This window comes from Mya arenaria, chromosome 2 (genome assembly GCF_026914265.1).
Source record: "Mya arenaria isolate MELC-2E11 chromosome 2, ASM2691426v1".
NCBI lineage: Eukaryota > Metazoa > Mollusca > Bivalvia > Myida > Myidae > Mya > Mya arenaria.
In genome coordinates, this window is record NC_069123.1 from 69,764,431 (window position 1) to 69,789,102 (window position 24,672).

The following is a 24,672-nucleotide window of genomic DNA, read 5'->3' on the forward strand; positions in this document are numbered from 1 at the left end:
TTTATTTGTCTGTGTTGAGATCTTGCTCAAGTGAAATTTTGCTCAGAAAAGATTGCCTGGACGCACACATGCCTACAATTACTGTATCCCCTTTACCTTTGGCACTTCCTCTTAATGCTCTGTACTAGTTTCCAAGTTTCATCAAATCCTTTCAGTAATTTTCGAGTTATGGTTCAGAAATTAATGCTTACTGTATAAGTCAAAGGGGGGTATGTTTCAGCAATGATTACGGTTCTTGCACATTGTGATTTCAGATTATGCATAATGCCCTCTGCCTATAATGTTCAGTTTCATTGGAATCCCATCTTTTTATGGTATTCTCATGACAAAGGCATGCATGTGGACGGACAAAGCAGGGATTATATGCCATTCATTCTGTAATATATCATGGTTAATGTATCAACCAGTCAGTGCTGATATTGTCAGGCAGAATAGGCTCGTTAAAATCACTTCAAGATTTCATTGACCGCCACCTAGTTTGATCTTGACCCTTCTGTTGAAAGCTGAAATGTTCTGCCCAACACTTGTCTATTGTGCTTTATTTCAACAATTTGTAAAGTTTAATAATTCCATCTGAAGTTATTGAAATGTAGACAAGACATCAAGTAGTTCAATATTTATTGGAAAATACAAAAAAAAACAATCACATGTTTAAATAGAAAAAAATTAAGATTTTAAAAACTATTCTCAATTAAAAATACTCAAAAATACATCAAGTACAAGCATTTTGTAAGAATCTAAATAAATAGACTATTTATATACAAATTTTCCATTTACACATAATATAAACAAATCAGAAATAGTTTCACCAACACATAATATGTGTACATGTGAATGAATGAAAAATGTAGCTGGTTTTATCAGACATGGCGGAAAACATGCACCTGAAAAAATGGAAATATGAGTAGCTGCAATATATTTATAACAGAATCATTTTCCTATATTAACTTAGTTTGTTTTGACATATAATATTTGTTTACATATCTTGTATTCCATTTTCTACCAAAGCAAACATGAATGCCCCGACACATGCAAAAACAAGTTACTAGCAAGATTTGAGAAATTTAAATGTAACATCATGATTTGACCAGATTAAACAAAAGCAGTGCAACTTAATGGTTTGCACTTAGTTCACACAATATCACAAATGAAATGAAGAACCTGATTAAAGTTTGCGCAACTATTGTCAACTTTTCTGTAGCAAATGCAGGAAGACACCTCATAATAAAAATATCCTGTGTTCACATGTTTGAACAAAATATTTATTATTTGGTTGTGGCAAGGGTTGTCAGGAGGTTGTGTTATCATGAGAAGGCCGTTGCCAGGGTTGTCAGGAGGTTGTTGCCATATTAAGATTGTTGTAATCAGGAGAAGGTTGTTGCCAGTAGAAGGCCAGGGTTGTTGAAATCAGGAGGATAGGTTGTTGCCAGGGTTGTCAGAATGTTGTTGCCAGGGTTGTTAGTAGAAGGTTGTTGTCATTGTTGTCAGAAACTTGCTTCCAGGGTTGTTAGAAGAAGGTTGTTCTGTCAGAGTTGTTGCCAGGGTTGTCAGAAGATTATTGCTAGAAAAAGGGTTGTCAAAAGGATGTGGCCAATTTTGTCAGAAGAAGGCTGTTGCCAGGGTTGTCAGATGGTTGTTGCAAAAAGGTTGTAGCCAGGAGAAGGTAGTTGCCATTGTCAGGTTAGTGCCAGGGTTGTCAGGAGAAAGTTGTGGCCAGGGTTGTCATCGTTCTTTCCTTCAGAGGCAGTGTGATGTTGTCAAAATAATGGTGGAATCTGAAAGGTGATTTCTGCAATTAGCTTCTAGTGTCTCAACATTACATAATATATGCATGGTCATCACACAGTATATTAAATTGCTACAAGTGGACATTCTGCATGTGAGTGTTAGTGGTTTATCTATTGAACAAGAAGTTGTTTGTTTAGACACTACACAAGGGACGGAAAGTCAAATAGAAACTAAACACCACATGACAGGGAAGAAATTATTCTTCAAACAAAAGACTAGTAACATGTATATTAACTTTTGTTTTAGGATACTTGAATAATACATTTTCTGAATACTAATCAGCGCTGCTCTATACCTCCTCTTTGTATTAGCTAGTTGTCTCCCCTGCTCGAGGCGGCACATGTCACGCAGTGCAGGCATGTAGTCAAGGTGAACCATCCTCCTCTGGGAGTGAGTTATAAGTGGGAGGTTGTCTATAGCATTGTCACTCGCCTGTCGGTACTCAGATGGAACGCTGGGTGGAAAAAACAACAATTTATAATATTATAACATACTCTAAATTATTAAATGTATATTTTTACATTAAGTATATATTTGCAAAGAATATTTTAACAAGAACCTGTTATTACATACAACTTTCTTAGTAACACAGCCTACAAAAAGTAGTTGGAAGAAAACACTATCAACTACGTGAAATATTACCAATCACACCTCCAAAGCTTATACATGAAGTTCCCTAAAATAACCTTACAGGTTATAACAATTTATATGTAATGCTTAAGAAATCAATAAATATATCTTCAAATATATTTAAATCTTGAAGTACATGTTTGCAATGGACATTAAATGAATACTAACCTGAATCTTGCCTGGTCGAGTGTGGTGAACTGGTCTCTCCCTCTCAACACAGGCATATCAAAGTTGGCCCCAAAGCCCGGGTTCTGCTCCTCTATTCTGTCAACCGCTGTCTTCACCCCCTCCATCCCCTGGTACAGTTTACAGGCACTCCGTGTCTCTATCTCTGCACTATACCCTCTACAACTCTCCATGTCCAGCTCACAACCAGTCTCATACTTTGGCAGTTCACTCTCAACTCCTGCATAAATATTACCCGTTATTGGCCTACTGGCAAAGTTTTGAAGATTTCGCCCTATCTGCATTGATTCCTGAGACTCCATTACGTCTAAAGCTGACACTGTGTCATAAAACTTTGAAAACAATAAAAGACTTTTTGCTAAACACAAATGTTCTTCCTTTGTTGACCTAGGCATCACAGTACTTTTACGTGACTCGGTAGTGATTATTTCTACATCTTTAGAACAGATGTCACCAGCTTTATCCTTGAGTGCATCATTCGAGGCTTCACTGTCATAGAGATCACTGTTGAGAATGATCCTTTTCCGAGTGACCACAGGCTGGGCTTGCTGGGCGTGTTCCCGGGACGCTGTACAAGCAACACACGAGATCAACTGCACACTGAATGGCAGTAAGATGTGAAGGTTGTTGTAGAAGACGTGGGATGATGTGAGCTGTTTCAGGCTTTCACAGACCTGTATCATTTTGGGGAGAGGCATGCTTGAGATTTGCTGAAATGAAAGGTCATATGTATTGATTTCTTGTATTACCCACCTTTTTAGATTTTAATGTAAACTGTAAATGTTAAATCAAACATTCTTAAAATTATAGAGATTACAAGTGTTTAATACTACTCATATCTGATTTTTTTAATTCTATATTGAAAAAACCGTTCCTCTTGAATCAAAATGATTCATAAAGCATTTGAAGTATTCTTCTTTTAGACAAGAAATGAAAGATTATCACACCTGAATTCCCTGAGAAAATATCTCCTGATATCCCAAGTCAAGGCAATGGACTGGTGGACAGTTCTCTGTATAAACACTGTTTCCTGAGTCTTCAATTGAGGTAAGTTCTACATCAAAGTTTTTAGTAACAACTTTATTAAATCCATCCACAGAATTAGAATTATCTTCTTCAAGGAATCGTCTTCTTTTCTTAAGTGGTTTTAAGGTCACAAAGTCATCATCATCATCATCATTGACAGATTTGGAGTCTGAATTTGACATAACACTTTCTTGACTGAAAATATTACTATCTGAAGCCAGCCTTGATCTAGATTCACTAGAATCATTTTTGCTGACATTCCCCATGGGAAGAGGTTTTTTTATCACACAAGTTCCACCCCCTGATTTGATGATGAACTGTAGGTTGATGAGTGAGCGGCGGACATCACTGCCACACTGCTGGACTAGGCTGTTAACACTCGGGACATCCAGTCTCATACTCTCCACAAGGGCCAAAGTTTGCAGGAAAGAGGAAATGCTGGACTGAAATGTTACGTATTTGAACTTATGTTTAAAAAAGACCTTTACATAATATGTACATAGCTTTTTTATGCTTTTCTTAAAAAAAAAATCCAGTTCATTTAAATATTAAAGTATATACATTTTAAAATTATTTTAACTGAATATTATCCTGTTATCAAAATTATTCTCTTTTTAACAAGCCCTGCTGCATAAAATTTCGAATTTTAGCCATTGTAAGGCTTTTTTCCAGTGCACTACTTTCAGGCATGTGCTAATTTTGATCGCTGATATATTCATATACATAACTGAATTACACATCCTGTTCTGAAATCACATTATTAAATTAATTCAATCATGTGAATGGATTGAAAATATACAATGTTAACTAGCACTTACAGCCGGTGGATGTTTCAGTGTCATCTGTTCAAACCGCCCATCAAAGGTAGAGGCAAACCCCGGGTCAGATGAAGTCAGGATGATGGGGATCTTAGTGGTGGACATGAATGTCAGAATGGCGGACAAGAACCCCCGGTCCTCTTCAAACGCTATGTCAACCTTTGTAAAGGTAGCAAATGAAAAACTGATAAATAATGATTAAGTGCGCTTCGCAACAATTGATTATTGATAAAAGTTTTAAGATGTTTCAGTCTTACACTACTTGGTCAAGAAAACATCTTAATTGCCCTTAAATCTGCCTGTTGAAGCAGTCACCAAGTCCTATCAAGGGTACAGCCACTTGACATTAAGCAATAATGAGAATGTTTTGATTGATCATGTAAATGCAAATTAGTTTGAAAGTGTTTTTCATATAAAGTGATGCTTAATTACACCTTAGTCAGCTACTGTTGTGTTAGATTGCTATACTAGATAGATTAGGCATTTATCAACCTAAACTCACTGATATATTTACTTAGATCAAAGTGTTCTCAATTCTGTGTGAGTAGATTTTCAAATTCAAACATGTGCTTTTTCATAAGTCCACTTAGTTTAAGGATATTCCTAAATTTTCCAGGGTCTTCTTTCCCTACCTCATCAAAGAGAATGAGTGTTGTGCTTGAGAGGTTAAGGCTTCTTGCAGCACAGCTCTGGGAGCTGTTATCCTCTAAAGCTAACTGCAGTAGCTTGCTGCGTTCACTGTGGTGACGCTTTCTCTTTGGACTGCCATCTGTGAAACATTAGCTCAACATAAATAACGGAGGCAACATGATTTCATCACCATATTTTTTTACTCAAATATATATAGCATACCACAATTTCATTATTTTCTTAAACAGTTTCCTCAATTATATCACATATTTCTGAATACTACACATAACAGTTCAGGATTCTCTTAACATGCTTTGGGTTGTTAGTTGAAAATGTTGTATGATGCAGTGTTGTATAACCTTTGTCTGACTTGTTCCTCTTCCTCTTTTTGCCCTCCTTTTCTCCATCTTTTCTTGTTGGCTTGTCTTCTTTGCCTGCTGCCCCGCCACTGCCTATCAGCTGTGAGGGGAGTTTCTCCCCGGCCTTCTTGAACAGGTTGGTGAATGATGTTGGCATCTTGCCAGAGTTCTCCCCTTTCCCTTGTTGACTGTTACCACCAAGAGCTGACCTCATCATTAAAAAAAATCATTGAAATAAATCATACAAAATGAAATAAAAATTAAACTACTTTTTGACAGTCTTTCTCCAGCATTAACTTCTTATTTTATTTTTCTTCTGATACAAGAAAATGGATTTTTTTGTGAGACAAAACCATAAGCCAACTAAGGGACTGGTATATGAAATAATTGACCTGTGATTTTTTGGGGGTTTGCCCTCTTGGTCTCCAGAGACTGGGTTGGCAGACCAGAATATTTAAAATGGCTCACCTGTGCTTTCCCTGGGTGTGTGTGCCCATTATGAAGACACCTAGTGTGATTGGGTTAGCAGACCAGGACACTTCATAAAATGGCTCACCTGTGTCTTTCCTCGGTGTGTGTGCCCATTATGAAGACACCTAGTGTGATTGGGTTAGCAGACCAGGACACTTCATAAAATGGCTCACCTGTGTTTTTTCTGGGTGTGTGTGCCCATTATGAAGACACCTAGTGTGATTGGGTTAGCAGACCAGGACACTTCATAAAATGGCTCACCTGTGTTTTTTCTGGGTGTGTGTGCCCATTATGAAGACACCTAGTGTGATTGGGTTAGCAGACAAGGACACTTCATAAAATGGCTCACCTGTGTTTTTCCTCGGTGTGTGTGCCCATTATAAAGACACCTAGTGTGATTGGGTTAGCAGACAAGGACACTTCATAAAATGGCTCACCTGTGTTTTTCCTCGGTGTGTGTGCCCATTATAAAGACACCTAGTGTAATTGGGTTAGCAAACCAGGACACTTCATAAAATGGCTCACCTGTGTTTTTCCTGGGTGTGTGTGCCCATTATAACGACACCTAGTGTGATTGGGTTAGCAGACCAGGACACTTCATAAAATGGCTCACCTGTGTTTTTCCTGGGTGTTTGTGCCCATTATAAAGACACCTAGTGTGATTGGGTTAGCAGACCAGGACACTTCATAAAATGGCCCACCTGTGTTTTTCCTGGGAGTGTGTGCCCCCTGGGCTGACACCTGGTGTGACTGGGTGGCCTCCTGGAGCTGACTCATGATCTGCTTCCCACTCCGACATGACGATGTGTTCACCTCATGCACCTGATGGAAGTATTCTATTTTAGACTTTTTGAGATGAAAATGAACTGAATTTTGAAAGCAATCACAGTGGCTGGGATTTTTTCACACCAGTGGGACTGGAATAGTAGCATTAACTATGAATCTTTCTTCAGCATTCCACACACCTTAAAACCTTGTTCCAGTGCAAGGGCGTAGACAGTGCTGGTTTTTCCACACCCATGAGGTCCGGAGAGCAGCATAGTGTTGATCAGGGAATCATCATCCTCACTGTCATCACTGTATAGGTCAAAGTCACTGTCATCATCCCAGCATTCATGTTCAACTGAAATTTGTGATAAATTTCCCTTATTGAAACATGTTCTACAAATATGTTTGACAAAAGGCAGAGCATCATTGACAGCAGGAGGATGTAGCAGAGTTCAACACAAACATTCGTCATTGAGCAACTTACTATGAAGACCAAGCTTATTTAGTCTGCTTCATGAGATAAAATACCAGATATAGCCAACAACCGACAGCTTTAACCGGAGTTTGTTTCTAGTCCATTTGACCAGTCAACAAAGCAATTATTGCAACTCAAGATCATTTGATGAAGTTGTTCCAGTTTATCCATTGGGCAATGCAACCATGTGCTTTTATTTATTGATAAAATCAAATTGTTTTATTGGTAAACTGATTGTTCAATTTACAATTTGAGACTGGTCAATTGTAAATATGACAAAAACAAAAACAAGATCCATATTAATTTTACTGGACTAGAGTGAAGTAGCAGAAACTATAAAATACCTTCTTTCTTTTTTTCCAGTTTGCCCCTGTTTTTCTTGAGGAGGAGTTTCCTAGCCTTGCGTGCCTCTCGGTCGAGGATGTGTTTCCACTCACACAGCCAATTCTTCAGCTTCTTGAGGGCGCCAGAGTTCCCCAGGATGTCCCCGCTCTTGGCCGGGCTGTACTTTTCCGTCCACAACAGGCTGCACTCTGACATTGTCAAGGGAGAAATGACAAATGCTTAAGTCTTTGTTCCAAATTAATTTAAAGAAAATTTGCCAACAAACTAAAATTTGTATTCAAGACAAAGAGTTTCAATGAGTTAAAAAAAAGGATTCCATCAATCATCATTCTTATAATGTCACTTTGACCCCTTGGTTATAAATGAATAGATCTGATAATTATCTTAAATTTCAGTGGTGATGTGAACAACATTTAAACACTTACTAAATTCTTTATCTACTTTCTCCCCTGTCTGTGAGTCCTGTTCTGCTACTTTAGGTTCCTTCTCATCTGTGGACCTTTTTTTGTGCAGTTTGAGTGCCTTTCCACCCCGGCCCCTTTTCCCCGCGCTATCCTCTTCATCTTCTATGACCACCATGTCTGTACACCCAGACAGGAGTCCTGACATGTCCGTCTTCAGCATTGACTCTACAAATTCCATTTGTTTATCAATGATTATTTCTATTACTAAGAATGTTATTTATTCTATTTTAAAGATGATATGTAGTGACCAACCCTTAATATCACTCGTACATGTATTGCAATCAGACATACAAAATGAATACAAACTCCCAACATACATGTACATGTTTTTTTTGTAGCTTTTCACTTACGTTTCAATTTATAAACTTCGGCAATCAAAACCAGGCTTTAGCATAAATGCCATCGAAATAAGACTTTTGTATAAAAAGCCCTATTAAATCCTTATGCAAGAGCTTTGCATAAAGCCTTGCTTTACTTAAAATTCAGAAAATGAGCATAAACAGGGCAGGGCTTTTTGGCTTGCATTATTATCAACCAATTACCAACTCCTCATATTAATATAAGTTTGCTGAAGTATGATGAAACCAGTTAGCAGGAGTTTGCCAGGAATGCAACATGGAATTGACTTCATGTGTTTGCTTGTTCATAATTGTCATTTTCATCTTACAAGTGGAGTCAGTAAATTCCTTACCAGATTTCACCGGTGGTTTTTCCGTTTCAGTTTTCATTTCCTTGAGTGCTTTATAGAAAGCCTTCACCGGGAATGATGGATTATAGCTGCTGATTTCTGCTAAACAAGCTTCAATGTGACTGGCTTCCAGAGCAGGGTGACTCTTGTAGTCCTGTATGGAAAATAGTACTGTGTGACTACGTGCTTCGCTGAAACTTATCTGCATACAGACTCACGCAAACTAATCTGAAACACCCAATAACTTTAATTTTCTATAATTAAAGTTGTAATAAATTGACTAATGTGTTTCTTTAACTTAAAAAATGTCTTCAGACCTCAAACTATTTGAGTGACAAAGTCTTCATGTTATGAAAAACAAACCTTGGTCATCTCCCTTATGGCGTTTGAAGGCATGTCCAGTTTACAGATGAGGTTCCCAGTGAAGTTAGACACAGGGTAGATAATGTTTGGTAGAATGTGGCAACGAAAAGCTAGCTCTGCATGACCTAATTGCCAGACATCTAGTTCACCAGGTTGAACGGCGCCATTTGGAATCTGAAAATACACATGTACGTTCAACTTTTATGTAAATGCATGATGTCAGTCTTGGTATTAAAGACGATGCAAAGAAATACTAAACTTGTACCAAATTGTAAATACAAAATATAACTACATAATTCGAGTCTATATATGTCATTAAACATGAATTTTTAAAACAAGCACATATTCCTCACCTGAAGTACATGTGACACAGTAGGCAAGGGCGGGTAATCCAAGGCTGCGCGTGAGGCCAAGTGTACCACTGTCTGTTTACGTAGCTCCTCTGGAACCCCACTACTCAAAAATGCTTGACGCTGCCGTGCCTGCTCGGGATCAAGGGGAGGCTTTTTTGGAGACGCTGCTGCTGCCTTGTTTTTACCCAACAGGAACATTGGGGCCAACTTACCACCTGAAAGAAATTCATACAAAAATAATGCTAACAACAAACAAGTTAACAATACAATATAGTAAAGCTGTGTTGAAAATTGACAGAATTTTCCCCCCAAAGTATTGTTTTCTGCTGAGGTTGTTCAAACTAAGACAATATCTACCATTTTAGTACTGAGTAGTAAGAACCCCAAAGTGAGAAATTTGGAAACATTTGCATTGACCAGATAAATTAGCATCTAATCGAAGTGAAGGGCACCACACATGCTGTTTGTTACATTTTTTTAATGGCGTCAGGGCTCTTATAATTTTGAATATGGCAACAAATGCTTAATACTGATTAATACTGTGAATTGATCATAGCTTATTTCAAACAAACCAAAGCACACTTTAAGATCCCTGGTTGGAAGATTTTTTCAAAAAAGATAAAGGCTGGATGTTATTTTATCTGAAACATATCTAAACTACAAACTTTGTTAAGCTTCTTTTAGGAGATTGTTAAATATCGGTCAAATTTTGGTGGAAATATATACTTTTTGGGACTGCCAATCCCAGTTTTTTTAGACTGCACAGTCAAGAAGCAGTGATCATTAAATATTAACAACTATTTTTTAATTCTCCAAGAAAAGACCTACCCGGTTTCTTTATTGGAGTTTTGCCCTTATTTGGTGTCAATAGTTTCTTTTTACTAGGAGTATCTTCATTCAATGTTTTTAATTTGCCCTTTTTTAAAGTTTCATCTTCATCAGCAACCTCTATCTTTTTCATCTTCTTTTTATCCCTTTTCTTCTTGATTGGCATGATCACACTAGCCTCGTCATCACCATCATCATCTGACGATATAATAATGTTTTCTAATGACACCTCTTCCATAGAAGCCATCGTTCTCCCTACAAGTCTAGAACTTCTGCGATTTCCTATCGAGTCTTCAGAGGAATTAGAGTCTGATCTTTCTTTGGCATGCTTGCTTCTCTTCTTCTTGAGGACTTTGGGCTTCTTCGGTACCAGTGTATCTGAGATGGTCATCACCTTGAACTTTTTAGGCCCCTTTTTGGCTCTCTGAAGAATGGCCTGGGCTGCAGTCTGTAAAGTTAACCAGGTCATACATATACAATCAAAGAAACGTTAAACCTAGGCAATACATTAAGCAGGAGTAACCCAGGTTACATAACAATTTCGCTTAATTTATACCCAAAGATTGATTTTTGTGGTAAATTTGAGTCTCCCGATACAAAAGGAAATCACAAGGTTGAATCTGGTAAACACATGCAGAGCTTCTAATGTTCAAGTGACTTCGTCTGTAACTAACCTTGTGTTTCTTCAGCTGTTTCCTCAGAGCCTCCCTGTCCTCACTGCTACTACTTTTAGGACACCTACCAACAACAACCAGATATTTGTGTTCCTGCATAATATCTACATTGCTTTTACTACAAATATTATAAGAAATAATTTCGAAGAAAAACACAATTTATACTTTTCATTCTCTATGTTAAGTTCAAATACACCATTTAATATTTTCAATTCAATGTTAAGTTATGATACTGATTGTACCGTTTTAGTTTGATCTTGATGGGTGTTTTTCTGTCCGCGTCCATCTGGAATGCCTCAACCTTGTACCTCTTCCTCAGACTTTTCCGTCGCTCCTCTCCCTCTGTTGACTGCTCCTCCTCCCGGTCTACTTCGCTCACCTTCCTTTTACTCCCCTTTCTTCGCTTCTCCTTGGGTGTTTCAAATACATCACTCTCTGTTACATTTGTGTCAACCTGCTCATTTTTAACAGCTGGCTCCTCATGATTTTCTTGAGGTTTGATCTTGCTGTCTTTCTTCTTCCTGCCTTTTTTCTTAGGTTTTTCTTCATCTAGTTTGACTTCTTGTATTTTGTTTGTTGGTTCAGGTTTTTGAACTACTGATTTAGAAACAGCAAGACTAAGGCCCTCTTTTCCAAATCTTAATCTAGCCTGTGTTTTCTTGCTTTCTGTGACTTCTATAATATGAGCATTTGTTGGCTTTACTTCTGTAGTTTCTGTCATACTTATATCTACCATCTTGCTTTTATCCTTAACCTTGTGCTGACTGTCTCCATCACAGTTTATTTCTCTTTTATCAAATTCACCATTTAATTTTGTTTCCAATTTGTCTTTACTTTTTTTAGATTGTTCTAGTTTGTCAATTTTGTCTTTCACCACCTTGCTGCCTTTTTTCTTTGTTCTATTTGGGGTGGAGGTCATTAAGGAGAAAAAGCCTTTGAAGTCCTCAGCTTTGGCTATATTTTCAGTTTTTACACAATTAGCATCTCCCTCAGGTCTTAAAGGGCTAGTGCTTTCAACAATGGCTATTTTGTCTGTGTTACCACAATCATCAACATCCATTCCATTATCCTCATTTAAGTTGCCATTGTTTTCAAGTTTCTCTAAGTATTCAGTGTATGACATTTCATTTGGATGACTTTCTTCATTCTCATACTTATCTTTTGTTTCAGTCATTTCCTCTTCTACTGTTGCTGACTTGCAATTAGTTTCATAAGCTGTTGATTTATTAATATCATCTGTATCCTTATCTTCAATACTTGTTAAATCTTTGCCTTTACTTGCTGATTTTTTAGTCGACTTGTCTTTGCTGTGTTTATGAACTTTATTCTTATTGCTAAGTTTGTGTTTGTGTAACTTCCTTGTCTTTGAAGAAATTTCTTCATTATTTGCATCTTTTGTTGTAGTCGTATGTAATTTTTCACTTGTTTTATTACACTCACTCTTCTGTTCTGGATCTTGAGCAGGCTCGATATCATCATTACCTTCCTTTGGACTTGTTCCATCTACATAATCAGTACAACTTATTTCATGAGTTTCACTAACTGCATCAAACGCAGATTTGGACTTGTGTTTATGTTTCTTTTTGTGTTTATGTTTCTTTTTGGACATTTTTTCAGCATCACTTTGTATCTCTTTCAACAAGTTCATCATGTCTTCAACCTTTAAATTATTCTTCTTTAAACCCATCTTTTCATCTGTATCTTTTGCAAAACATTTCTTCATGTCACTCTCTGCTTTGTGTCTATTGACTTCAGAATGTTTAGCTGCTCTTCCTGTGGTGCAATCATTTTCCAATGGTTCATCTTTAACACTTCCACTTTTCTTTCTTTTCTTTTTACTTTTATGCTGACTTACCATGTTATCTGTAACTTCAGCTGGCACACAAACCAGCTCATCAGTTATGTTTACCAATTCTACCCTGGACTCATTAACATTATCAGCATCATGTATGGCTGGAGTGCTACAACTGGAGTCAGACAGCAGTATGATAGAGTCATCCTTTATAGACTCTTCTTTTTCGTTCTTTTTACTTTTATTCTTCTTATTTTTCTTGGAAACTTTTTCAGTTTCTCCCTCTAATATTTTGTTCTTATGTTTATCTTTAGGCTTTCTACCAGCTTTTTCCTTTACCAATCCATCAGTATCACCAGTTCCTAACAAATGCTGATTTTCTTTATCAACAACAGGAGCCCCATTGTCTTCTACAGACTGATTGACCTCAATTTCTTCCTCTTCAACGCCATCACTTGGTTTGTCAGGCATACTCTTGCTGAAGAACTGGAACAAGCTCTTCTGCTTATGGCCAATATTTTTATCTGGAGTTTTAAAGAAGTCTGAAATTTTCCTTGCTTTACTTCCATCATCCTCTGCCGTCTTCTTTTTAGCTTTAGGTGTGGTCTGAAATGCATGGATAAAATAGCAGTCAACTGTTCTTATCTAAAAAGGAGGTTAATGTTTAAACTGTTTCGTAATATGAATCTAAATGCTGAAAAGTTGTATAGAACCTTTTATTCAGATTTTTTGTTTATCAGAAAGAAAAAAGTAAAAGAACACTGATCAGTTAAAATTTAGATAACAAATTAAAAACATGCTAAATGACAGAATACCAAGGTATTTTCACAGGTCATGAAGTGCATGTTTTTCTAAAATTATGCAGTCTCAGCCTTGCAACATTTATATATTTCATTTCTGTGTTATAACTTTAAGTAAACTGTTACTACACGTGTACCATGACTATGAAAGGCAACATATAAGTGTTATAACAGAAGACTACTATTATAATAATAATAATATTAGCTGAACACTAATGCTATTCGTACTAACCTTTGTATTTTCAGCAGTCTCCATTCTCTTAACATCTGTCCTGAAAAACATAAAATAACCTGTACATGTATTTTACACAGAACATATTTTTTATTACTAGTTACTCACATGTGACTGTTCAATTACAAGTACAAACAATGTCAATTTGTTAACCAGTTTATTGGACAAATCAAGGGCTATAACTAACAAGAGCTGTCACAGAGACAACGCGCTCGAATATTCCGCCGCTTTTCAGTGTAAGGATTGAAAATTTTTGGCCATACATGCATGGATCACTGTTAGATTAGATTTCAATGCAATTCATGATGTGCTGAGATAGTAACATAAATGTGGTTACATGCAAAATTTCAACCAGATTTTTTAAGTCTAATGATAAAGGGCAATTATTTGCAAAATACAGTTATATATCTTGGTTATTCAATTACGTTGAGTGGTTGAATACCATTCTATAAAGTATCAAATCAATACATCGAGTAGTTGCTTAGAAATTAACCTATGTGTGCTTACACGCAAAACCTTAACCAGAATTTCTAAGTCGAATAATAAAGGGCAATTATTTGCATTAAATGCAAAGTAGATTATCTAACTTGGTTAATAAATTAGGTTGGATGGTTGAGTGTTATTGTATCAAGTCTCAATGCAATACCACAAGTAGTTGCAGAGATATTAACCTATGTGTGCTTTCACGCAAAACCTTAACAAGAATTTCTAAGTCGAATAATAAAGGCCTATTATTGGCATTAAATGCAAAGTAGAGTTATCTAACTTGGTTAATTAAGTAGGTTGGATGGTTGAGTACCATTGTATCAAGTCTCAATGCAATACCTCAACTAGTTGCTGAGATATTAACCTATGTGTACTTGCACGCAAAACCTTAACCAGAATTTCTAAGTCGAATAATATTAAATAAAGGCCTATAATTTGCATTAAATGCAAACTAGAGTTATCTAACTTGGTTTATTTAGTAGGTTGGATGGTTCAGTACTATTGTATCAAGTCTCAATGCAATAGCTTAAGTAGTTGCTGAAATATTAACCTATGTGTGCTTGCACGCAAAACCTTAACCAGAATTTATAAGTCAAATAATAAAGGCCTATTATTGGCATTAAATGCAAAGTAGAGTTATCAAACTTGGTTAATTAAGTAGGTTGGATGGTTGAGTACCATTGTATAAAGTCTCAATGCAATACCTCAAGTTGTTGCTGAGATATTAACCTATGTGTGATTGCACGCAAAACCTTAACCAAGGGGTGACGGCGACGCCGACGCTTGGGTGAGTAGAATAGCTCTCCATATTTTTCGAAAAGCTAAAAATGCTTGTTTAATGTGAAAATTTACATGTAGAACATTCAAAATTTTGGTACGAGATTGAGATTTGAAACAAAAACACAAAGTTTAAATCTGTAAATTAAGTTTTATTTGAGGTAAATTAAGTTTTATTTGAGAAAATAATTTGTATGTTAGCACTTGCATATAAAGTAACACATTATCATGGAAAAACATATTTTAAATTACATGCTTATAAATCCAGGTCATCAATTCATTGTTATCTATTGTTATGTAACATGTTTATATGTTTGTTAATCATGTGGTAAAATAGCTCAGTGTTTTTTCACCTATCATACTTGTATCTGGTACTAAAAACAAGAGGCACATCAGTGCCTGTGCTCCACTGGCCAAAAGGTTCAAGCAAAGACCACCTAACGAACATTTTCGTCAAGTTTCATAGAAATACAATCATCAATTTTTGAGGAGAAGTTATTTAAAAAAAATTTTTACTTTAATAGCTCTGGCTGCCATGTTGTGCAGTGGACCGAAATGATTTGGGCAATTTGAGTAAAGGACCACCAAACAAACATTTCTGTCAAGTTTTATCGAAAAAAGGTCATCGGTTTCGACGACAAGTCGTATAAAGTTTTTTTTATTTTTTAGCTCTGGCAGCCATGGTGTGCAGTGGACTGGAACCATTTAACAAATTTTGGTTAATGACCACCCAAGGAACATTTCTGTCAAGTTTCATCAAAATCTGATCATCGGTTTCTGAGGAGAAGTGGTGTAAAGGTTTTTCCTATTTTTAGCTCCGGCTGCCATGTTGTGCAGCAGACCAGAACTGTTTGGGCTATTTTGGTTAAGGACTACCCAAGTAACATTTCTGTCAAGTTTCATTGCAATACGATCATCGGTTTCTGATGAGAAGTCGTTTAAAGGTTTTTCTATTTTTACCTCTGGGGGCCATCTTGTAAAGTGGACCGAAACCATTGAAGCAAATTTGATAAAGGACCATCCAAGGAACATTTCTGTTAAGTTTCATCAAAATCTGATCATCGGTTTCTGAGAAGATGTTCTTTAAAGGTTTTTCTATTTTTTTGCCCTGGCAGCCATGTTGTGCAGCGGACCGGAACCATTTGAGCAATTTTGGTTAAGGACCACCCAAGGAACAATTCTGTCAAGTTTCATCAAAATCTGCCTATCCGTTTCAGAGGAGATGTCGTTTAAAGATTTTGCTATTTTTAGCTGTGGCGGCCATATTGTGCAATGGACCAGAACCATTTGAGCAATTTTAATAAAGGACCACCCAAGGAACATTACTGTCAAGTTTCATCAAAATCTGCCGAACCGTTTCAGAGGAGATGTCGTTTAAAGATTTTGCTATTTTTAGCTCTGGCGGCCATATTGTGCAATGGACCGGAACCATTTGAGCAATTTTGGTAAAGGACCACCAAAGGAACATTCCTGTGAAGTTTTGTCAAAATCCGCTTATCAGTTTCAGAGGAGATGTCGTTAAAAGTAAAAGTTTACGCACGCACGCACTCACCACGGACAATCTGTGACGACATAAGCTCCATGGCCTTCGGCCAGTGGAGCTAAAAACTGCACCTAGGTATTTCTTATGCATGCCGCTTCTCCTAAATTAGATCCATTTGAATATGAAGTTTAAAGTAAATACCACTAAGACATTTCATGTTATGCTCCAGACAAAATATCAGTATCAAGATTAAGTGTGAGAATTAAAAAAACTGCAGCCAGAATCCAGGTTCCTGTGCACGGCACTTCCCCTTAATGAGATCTTTCTGTTTATGAAATATGAAGTCAATTCCTCAATTGTTATGCTTCGGACAAGATTGCCTAGATGCACACACTACCATTACTTTATCCCCTTGACCTTTTCAATGGGAGATAGTAAGGGTGATCAACATATTCTTATTAATGCAAACTTTTCAGTAATGATCCAATATTTAGTCAAACTACTTTAAATTCCTGTAAGGCATTTTCATTACGATGGTAAGCATGGAGTCCATATAAAAAGCCGCTTGAAAGTCTTTGACAATTTTGTTCTGGCAACTCTGCTAGTCCAAATAATTGTACGTTGACGGATTTTTTTTTAGATTTTTGATATGGCAAATCCTTCACGTACAAATTGTTTAGTATCAAAAGTGGGTAGTTGTTCCGATCAGGATTCCGGGTTAAAGCATATAGCGTCTATAAAATAACATAAAAACAAGAAATATTACCAGATAATGTTATTTTATATTAGTTCCGTACACAAAAATTAAATATCCAACTTATAATAATGAGTTTGACGGCCTTTCTTCATTTCATTCTGTCAAAACATAACGATATATACATGAAGGGCACCTGCAAGGCTTTAGGGCAGTTTTAAATCGCTCGGAACATTCCGACCATTGGCCGAGTTGTTACGATTATATAACGAGGTCTATCTCGAAGCTTTGTCGGAGGAGGCCGAGTTATTACGATTGTATCGAGTTGTTCCCCTTCGCATAATTGTTGTCTTTGTCAGTCAACTTTCGTTTTATAGGAAAGGTAAACAACTTGTTTTAATGCACTAAATGCTTGTTCAGTGCAAAATAACATTTCACTTACATGGTAAAATATGAATATAACTCTTTATGATCAATTTCAAACATAAAATACTTCACTTAAAACAATTTCAATATTTTTTAAACACCCCCGTTTTTTTGCACATTCCCGTTTAGACGTTAGGGATTGGAAGAATCCCGTATAACACGTCTATTATTTTAGACTAGCAACTCTGCTGGTCCATATTCCATTTCTTGTTTTCCTAGCCAAGAATGACAGATCCCTGCCGTAAGTTTATAGAGGGGAGAGATATCAGGCACCTGCTAGGTATTTCAAAAACGGCAATGCTTTGTTGACAGATTAGTCTGAATTTTTGTGTAATAAGGTATTGGCTCAAATATTTATTTGTAACTTTTGTGTTTTTGTTTAACAATACAGTGTTAAATACTGTGGAGTTACAGTTGGAGTATATATTTTACATTGGTATGAATCAGACAAATTGTGGCGTTTAGGGAACAAAATGAAAATCCAAATGTTAAAAAAGTTCCCCAAACATGCATTATTGTGGCTAGGAACCATTTAGCCATGTTTTCGCAGCAATGAACCATTTCGAGCAAAGCTGCCATCGGAAGCACAACTTATATCTAAAAAATATCTAAACCTACTGTCGGTCACCACCTGCTGGCAGGTTTCATTGTTGGTTAACCTGTAAACTTGGTAGTTAAAATGAGAGATCATCACGTTCACTGATTAATATTAAATTTGTTTCGAAAACAGGCGATCTTTGCTAGGGGTCATTTATAGACATAACATAGACAAACGTCTGACTTACATATTTATCTAGTATGGAGGTTAGTTTTCTTCTACACTAAACATTTTGACTTTGTTTTCTTTCTTCGACTTGGCGGGAGGAATTGAAAATAAACTTCCGGTTTGCCATCATTCGTAACCTGCGGCTTCGTACTGAAGTTAAAGATTACATTATACTAAGTTATGTGCGTAATTCTCATCCTCGACATAATTTGGGAATTGTATTATTGGTCATCAGATTTATATTTAGTGTTTATACACGTGAATGCAAGAGTAAAGGAGGCTATTATACCAAATTCATAATTGATTTGGAAGTTACAGAAAGAAAATACTTATCCGGACTTCAGGTTTAGGCCATTCACCCTGATTTGTTGAAACACTAAATTTATATACGTTGATTTAAAAACTCCCATATAAGATTCAACACGATTAATATAATTGTTTTAATATGCGAGAAAGATGAATACATGTCGAACACAATGGTTTTTATTAAAGATATAATCTTATTATCAGTAATTAATATTTTCCATTATTTAGTAAGAAGTTAAAGGTTTATCAGTCAAAATTGATGTTTGTTATACATGTGTATGTATTGATTTTAAATAAGAGTGTCACTTTAAACAGATAGCGTGATTCCATGACAAGAATCAAGACGCATGCTGGTCACCACATTGTTATCACTTTGCGTCAACTCATGAATTTAAAGACGGGGAGAAAAATTACTAGCTTAGACTTTTAACCCAAATCCTTGCGATGATAAATGAAATATTGCTTAAACAAAGTCAATAATTAAATTGCCCTTGTAGAAAAGCCAGAAAGACGACAGACAGACAGAGAGACCGTGAGACAGAAGTTTACTTGACTCGGTCAGTAACTGGTGGTTCCTACAACGTCTGTGAGGTTAAGAAACATTGAAATGGTATGCCTGAAGAAAATCCTGGGGAGTCATTTGTTTTCGGGCAAATCGTAAACATGTCAATTTCCTCCCTTTCTGCCTGTTGTGAGATAGCTCTCATCAAAATGCTAAAGATTACCGTAGTCCAGAACAGCAGCGTCATTGGGAAATATTTAGATAATCAATCGCTTAAAAATCAAATTCACATCAAACATTTTCATATAAGTCTCTTGAGTCTTCATTTGGGTATCTGGAATTAGAACACACCTTTAGGTTTATATATCGAACTGAGATATTCAAAACATTATAAACACATTGATCGCGCTCCGTGGTAAATACAAATCCCTTTACAAATATAAATCCATATATCCGCGCTTTATCAATCGGACTGTATATTTTTTTAAACTATCTGATTTAAAATTGTCGGCGTTGAATGATCGAAATAATAAGATAATGTGAATACCTTAAGCTGATGAATTGTTTGAAATTGGGATTGATATAAGTATCAAATAACAATGAATGTGTCAGATATTAATACAAAAGTCAGTGGTCGAGTCGACAGCGCATTACCACCAATAGACGGTCAATATTCCGCGAACAATTTAAGACAAAACAGGATATGTGGAATTAATGCGTTTTCTTCATCGAACATGGTGAGCCAAAATAACCGGGGCACCAGCTCCAAAAGCTTGATATATCGGAGCATCCCGCCCAAGCCTCATACTTTCACACTCTCAGACATGATTGGGGAATCGCTCCCGCAACAGAAAGGAGTGACCAGCAAGAAACTGGGCATGTCAGGCAGCTCGTCGTCGGAATTCGCTAAACGATTTCTATCGCGACCGATGGCGCAACCCAAAGTAGTGGAATTTAATGTAGGAAAAATGAGTGTGCATAAACGCCGACGAGGAATAAATGGATTTTTCCCGCCTGTGAAATTAAGGATGGCTTCGTCGGCAACCATGGCAAAGTCCCCCACCCATAGCGCTGTATCGTCGGAGATAGGACAATATGTGCACCAACAACTGCATGGCGTAGGCATTTTTGCTTGTTATTTATTAGTGAAAATAATTTCATTTTTATATTTTCTTATTATTGATTTTCCTAAAGATAATCCAATTTGTTTGTATCTTTTTACAGGAGACATATTCTGATTTCCTTGGTTGTGTAATGTTACGCTGCATGTGTTTAAAGTACAATGAACCTTTCCCTTCTTTTCCGTTAACGTGGATACTATCTTAGTGGCGAGAGCCTTGTTAAAGTCAACAACGTCGTTAATGGCATCGCTGTTAGCTTTATAAGATGTTTTATTTCATGATGTCCTGATATATCAAAATAAAACATGTACAGTTGTCTCAATTGTGAGTACCACAGATCACAAGTGTGTGCCTGGAACTTCGAGGGTAGTGAAGATTAAGCGTTAACAACAATGACGTTAAATACGTTGTGAACAGGCCACCCATCGCTAAAATACTGTTGTATATAACACTTCCATTGGTAAAAGATCGCATAAAACACAAACTGAAAGACATGGAATGGGTGCCATAATTTTGTACGGATTTGAAACATCCTACTAACCTTCTTGTAGGTACTATATGTCAGACGTATTTTTATTTATTTACGAACCAAGTTGTTCTAACCATATTTGTTGTTTGTATGGTTATTGTTAATGCATGTACATGTCATTGGAATTAACTATTTACACCTATAGTAAAACTGAAGTATAGTCTAGTACATAATGTTCAAATCTATAGTAATCCCTCGAATCATGGCCTTGCGCCTGCTTGTAAATTGGATTTGATTGTATAAAACAGATCAGGTAATCGGATAAAATATAAATACACCTTGAATAACACAATACAATTTAAGTTATGAAAACTGCTGAATTATTGATTCCACTCAAGGGATGCCTAAGTTAACATGATACATATTGTATGTATGTGTGTGTGCGTGCGTCCGTGATTGCGTCCGTGCGCGCGCGTGTGTGCGTGTGCTGGACAAATACGTATTAAAATTAAATAACATAACATAAGTTTTATAAGCAATATTGTTGTGACAAGATCATAGCCATACAAAGATAACATACAATTAAATACAGTGGTACAAGTACACAAGAACACAAACTTTTGCACGGAAGAAGAGTAAACATTTAATTTCCATTTCTGTTGCAAAATGAAAAATATAACAACTTTGATAAATTTAGTAGCGATAATTTTGGCGATTTCGTAATCGTAAGGTTTTAAATATTAAATAGTTATTGATTTACAATAACGCTAATATTGATTGTCTCGTGTCTGTATTATGAGCCTTTCGAACATATCTTAATGCCATGTCTGGTATTATATCATCTCGATGCATTGTTCGTTCCGGTGTATACGCTGTACACGAACAAAAGACTATTGAACAAGATGTAATTAAATTTAATTGGTCTTTTGTGGCGATCGTATGATGATATACTATTTACTGCGAGTGTGGGTCTTATATCTGTAGCTGTTAAACAAAAACAATGAAATTACCTTAGATTGACAAGTCTGATAAACCTCTGTTATACCAGTATAATGTATCATAGAACAGAAATAAAAAAGTAAGTCGTATACCACCAATTTAAGTGACACGAGCATGTTGGCGACAACGCTTTCAAGATGTGTTAAATATAGTGATTTTCTTTATTTTCACAATCCATCTCTTTTCACATCATACTTAACAGAATCAAATGGGTACTGTTTATGCTGTTATTTAGGAGATATCAAAGACGAATTCCATTACATATGTATTTGTTTATGCTTTGTTGATCTTATCATGTTTGAATATATGTTAAACGGTATCGGTTCACTCATTCATCAGTGTACAAGTTCAAATTCAACGGAACTTAATTGACGAGAAATTATAAAATTGTATTAGCTTCAACTAACTTATCATATTGTACGGAGGAATTAAAATGAAAAAAGAAACGCACACAAAAAAAACTGTCATATACTTCGTATATCGAAGCATAAAATTAACAAATTTAACAGCCTTACTTACTCTTGTCGGAATAATGAGGTATTTTCTGTAATACATGTATTTTAAATGTTTAATAAAGACAAGAAGCACGTGTATAGAAACTCCTTATGACGGACTTAGTATTATCAAGCTCAATTAAGTACTTTTAAATGATAATTGACATTGATGTACAGTTTTCGAATAATATTGGTTTATGCTAGCTGACTGTAAAACATTGTTTGCCTTCCATTATTCTACCACAGTTATTTGTATATCAACATTTTTATCTCGTTCACATGATTTCAAAATACGGAAGACAAGACAAACATTGAACAATGCGAGAAAAGAGCAAATGACAATATTAGTGGATTCTCTAAATAATGTTAATGGGGGTTCGCAATAGGTTATTTAAGTAATAAACATGTTAACATTGACATGTATTGATCTCTGAATTGATATACGAGTTTATCTTCTGGGCCACGGGATTTCAAATTGTCAATAGTTTTTACAAGATAATTTAAATATCACGACGTATCCTAATCACATCCTTATCCAAGTGTATAGCCATAGTCAGTCGATGTAGGAATATAATGGCACGAAGGGTTCTAACTTTGTTATTATGATTCAAAAAAACAGAAATTAAAAAGAAACGCACAAAAACAAACTTTCCAAATCCGGTGTAAATAGTACCAGGTCGACATTGTGCGTTTTTTTTTAATTGATCATAATTAATTACAGCTCTACTCAACAATCTGATAGGTGTACTTGTTTGCTTGAAAGCTTAGACGAAAAAATGCACAATCATGCGAATTAAAGAAATTGATTGCTTTTTGACGATGAAATAATGAAAACCGAAAAACGTGGCAGGCGTCTTGTCTGTTCGATTAACAGTTCAAGGGCACAACTCAATAAGTAATTTAGACTTTGTGATGCGTTTGGTAATTGTACGATAAAAATGATATACAACAACAAGAACGACACTTTGGGAAAAGATGAGCTTAAAATCTTCACGTTAATTGATCCGCTCTCGCATCAGGAATGTCTTTTCACACATGAAATTTAAGTTTCATATTCTGTAATTCCAGCCGACAGTTCACGCCATGTCAGCACCTCTGATGCCGACAGGATCGAACACGGCGACAACGACGACAAACGGCACAATGCAACTAGCGCCGACATCATTTTCCGAAGTCCGCCCAAAGTCTGCGTCACGTTCTATCTCGCGAGCGTCTCGCACGTCACGTCACTCCGTCCGGAAAACGCCGGAGTCGGTTCGGACGGCGCCGCCACTGGATACTGGCATTGTTTACCCAGAAACTTTCGAATTTGAGGATATAAACCACCTGCCTAATCAGAAAACGCAGGTTTTACCTCCAAGGAACTTACCCTGGGTGTTTAGGTACAAAGTGAAGAGAAATATGAACGAACTATCAAAGATCATGGCAAATAAAAACCCTCAACTCGTAGATGTTTGAAGAGATTTCAGAAACAAATTATTTCGATATATTAATCTGAGGGTGTCAAAGTCAGCATTGAATTTGGATTTGTTATGTTTGATTGCACACGTGGACTTTGTGCCGTTTTAAAAGAACGCAGTGCAAACATTAATGAACTATTTATTTGCACATTCAGTCTGCGTGTGGACGCAGATTGTGATTACTTGTGAATATATTAAAGTCTCATTTATTCATATTAGTGTGATTGTGCAGCATTTGTTACAAGTACATTCCCACATACCGGTATTGTGTAAATGTGATTACTCGCTATTCATGTGGTAGCTCAGATTTTATTAAAGTCAGACAGAGTGTTTTGGCTGCATGTTAACATATCTGAAACACAACGCTTATGGAACACAGTTGCATTTCGTATCTCCAAGAACGACGAGTATACATAATAGGATTGCTCTAAATTGGAATCTGTTTATTGGTTTTATTTGAAAGCGTAATTCTAGTACTATATTTCAGTTTTAAATTATTCTGTACAAATGATTGACCACTAAATAGTAAAAATATGATTTATACGTTCGTTAAATTGCCTCAGCTAAAATCAGTCATATCCTGTAAATAATAGAACAAGGTCAAATACGTGTATAGATTAAAAGCATAGAATAAAACATTTTAAACCTGATTTTAGTACAGATCAATATACAGCCAGAGTCTCAAGTATTGTCACCATTAATCAGCGTCAACACTCCAGTCATACACTGGACCAACCAACGGCTTTGAGTGCGCTACAAGTGTTTGCAAGGTCCTCGGGAAGTTTTAAATATGGAAATTTAATGCATTTATCCATGGCGCTTGTAACATAAGAATCAACATTATGAGAATTTTAATAAACCAAAAGTCTACATAACTCTACATTTATGTATTTAAAGGTTTCATTGCCGTCATTTAAAGAGCATGTATCAGACGTGTGCAGTGCATATTTTGGCAAACAAAGTATCTACATTCTCATGACCTGACAGTGTGCTGATATA

At 36.2% G+C, this 24,672-nt stretch overlaps 2 protein-coding genes across 2 annotated transcripts; one reads left to right on the forward strand and one right to left on the reverse strand.

Moving 5' to 3' along the window:
• Positions 1 to 614: 614 nt before the first annotated feature.
• Positions 615 to 18,461, reverse strand: LOC128220252 (ATPase family AAA domain-containing protein 5-like). The gene is made up of 19 exons (XM_052928578.1): positions 18,342 to 18,461; positions 13,691 to 13,730; positions 11,109 to 13,264; positions 10,867 to 10,930; positions 10,193 to 10,640; positions 9,365 to 9,579; positions 9,012 to 9,185; positions 8,652 to 8,802; positions 7,922 to 8,125; positions 7,496 to 7,684; positions 6,874 to 7,031; positions 6,610 to 6,730; positions 5,438 to 5,641; positions 5,081 to 5,217; positions 4,449 to 4,607; positions 3,552 to 4,073; positions 2,587 to 3,314; positions 2,084 to 2,242; positions 615 to 1,775 (listed from the first exon to the last, which is right to left on the reverse strand). Coding segments are annotated over exons 1-19 (5,910 nt in total). The 5' UTR covers positions 18,344 to 18,461; the 3' UTR covers positions 615 to 1,696.
• Positions 18,462 to 19,477: 1,016 nt separating this feature from the next.
• Positions 19,478 to 24,323, forward strand: LOC128202928 (uncharacterized). Its single transcript, XM_052904113.1, has 2 exons — positions 19,478 to 20,248; positions 23,282 to 24,323. Exons 1-2 carry the CDS (start codon positions 19,730 to 19,732, stop codon positions 23,669 to 23,671), a joined length of 909 nt encoding a protein of 302 aa, XP_052760073.1. The 5' UTR covers positions 19,478 to 19,729; the 3' UTR covers positions 23,672 to 24,323.
• The last annotated feature ends 349 nt before the right edge of the window (positions 24,324 to 24,672 follow it).

Bases quoted from the DNA above. Each gene is read 5' to 3' on its own strand.
- LOC128202928 (XM_052904113.1), top strand. From the start codon at position 19,730: ATGAATGTGTCAGATATTAATACAAAAGTCAGTGGTCGAGTCGACAGC. The intron at 20,249-23,281 runs GTAGGCATTTTT...CTGTAATTCCAG, and splicing joins TGCACCAACAACTGCATGGC to CCGACAGTTCACGCCATGTC.
- LOC128220252 (XM_052928578.1), bottom strand. The intron at 5,642-6,609 runs GTGGGCCATTTT...TGATGAGGTCAG, and splicing joins CACTCCCAGGAAAAACACAG to CTCTTGGTGGTAACAGTCAA. The intron at 1,776-2,083 runs GTATAGAGCAGC...ATCACCTTTCAG, and splicing joins CTAGCTAATACAAAGAGGAG to ATTCCACCATTATTTTGACA.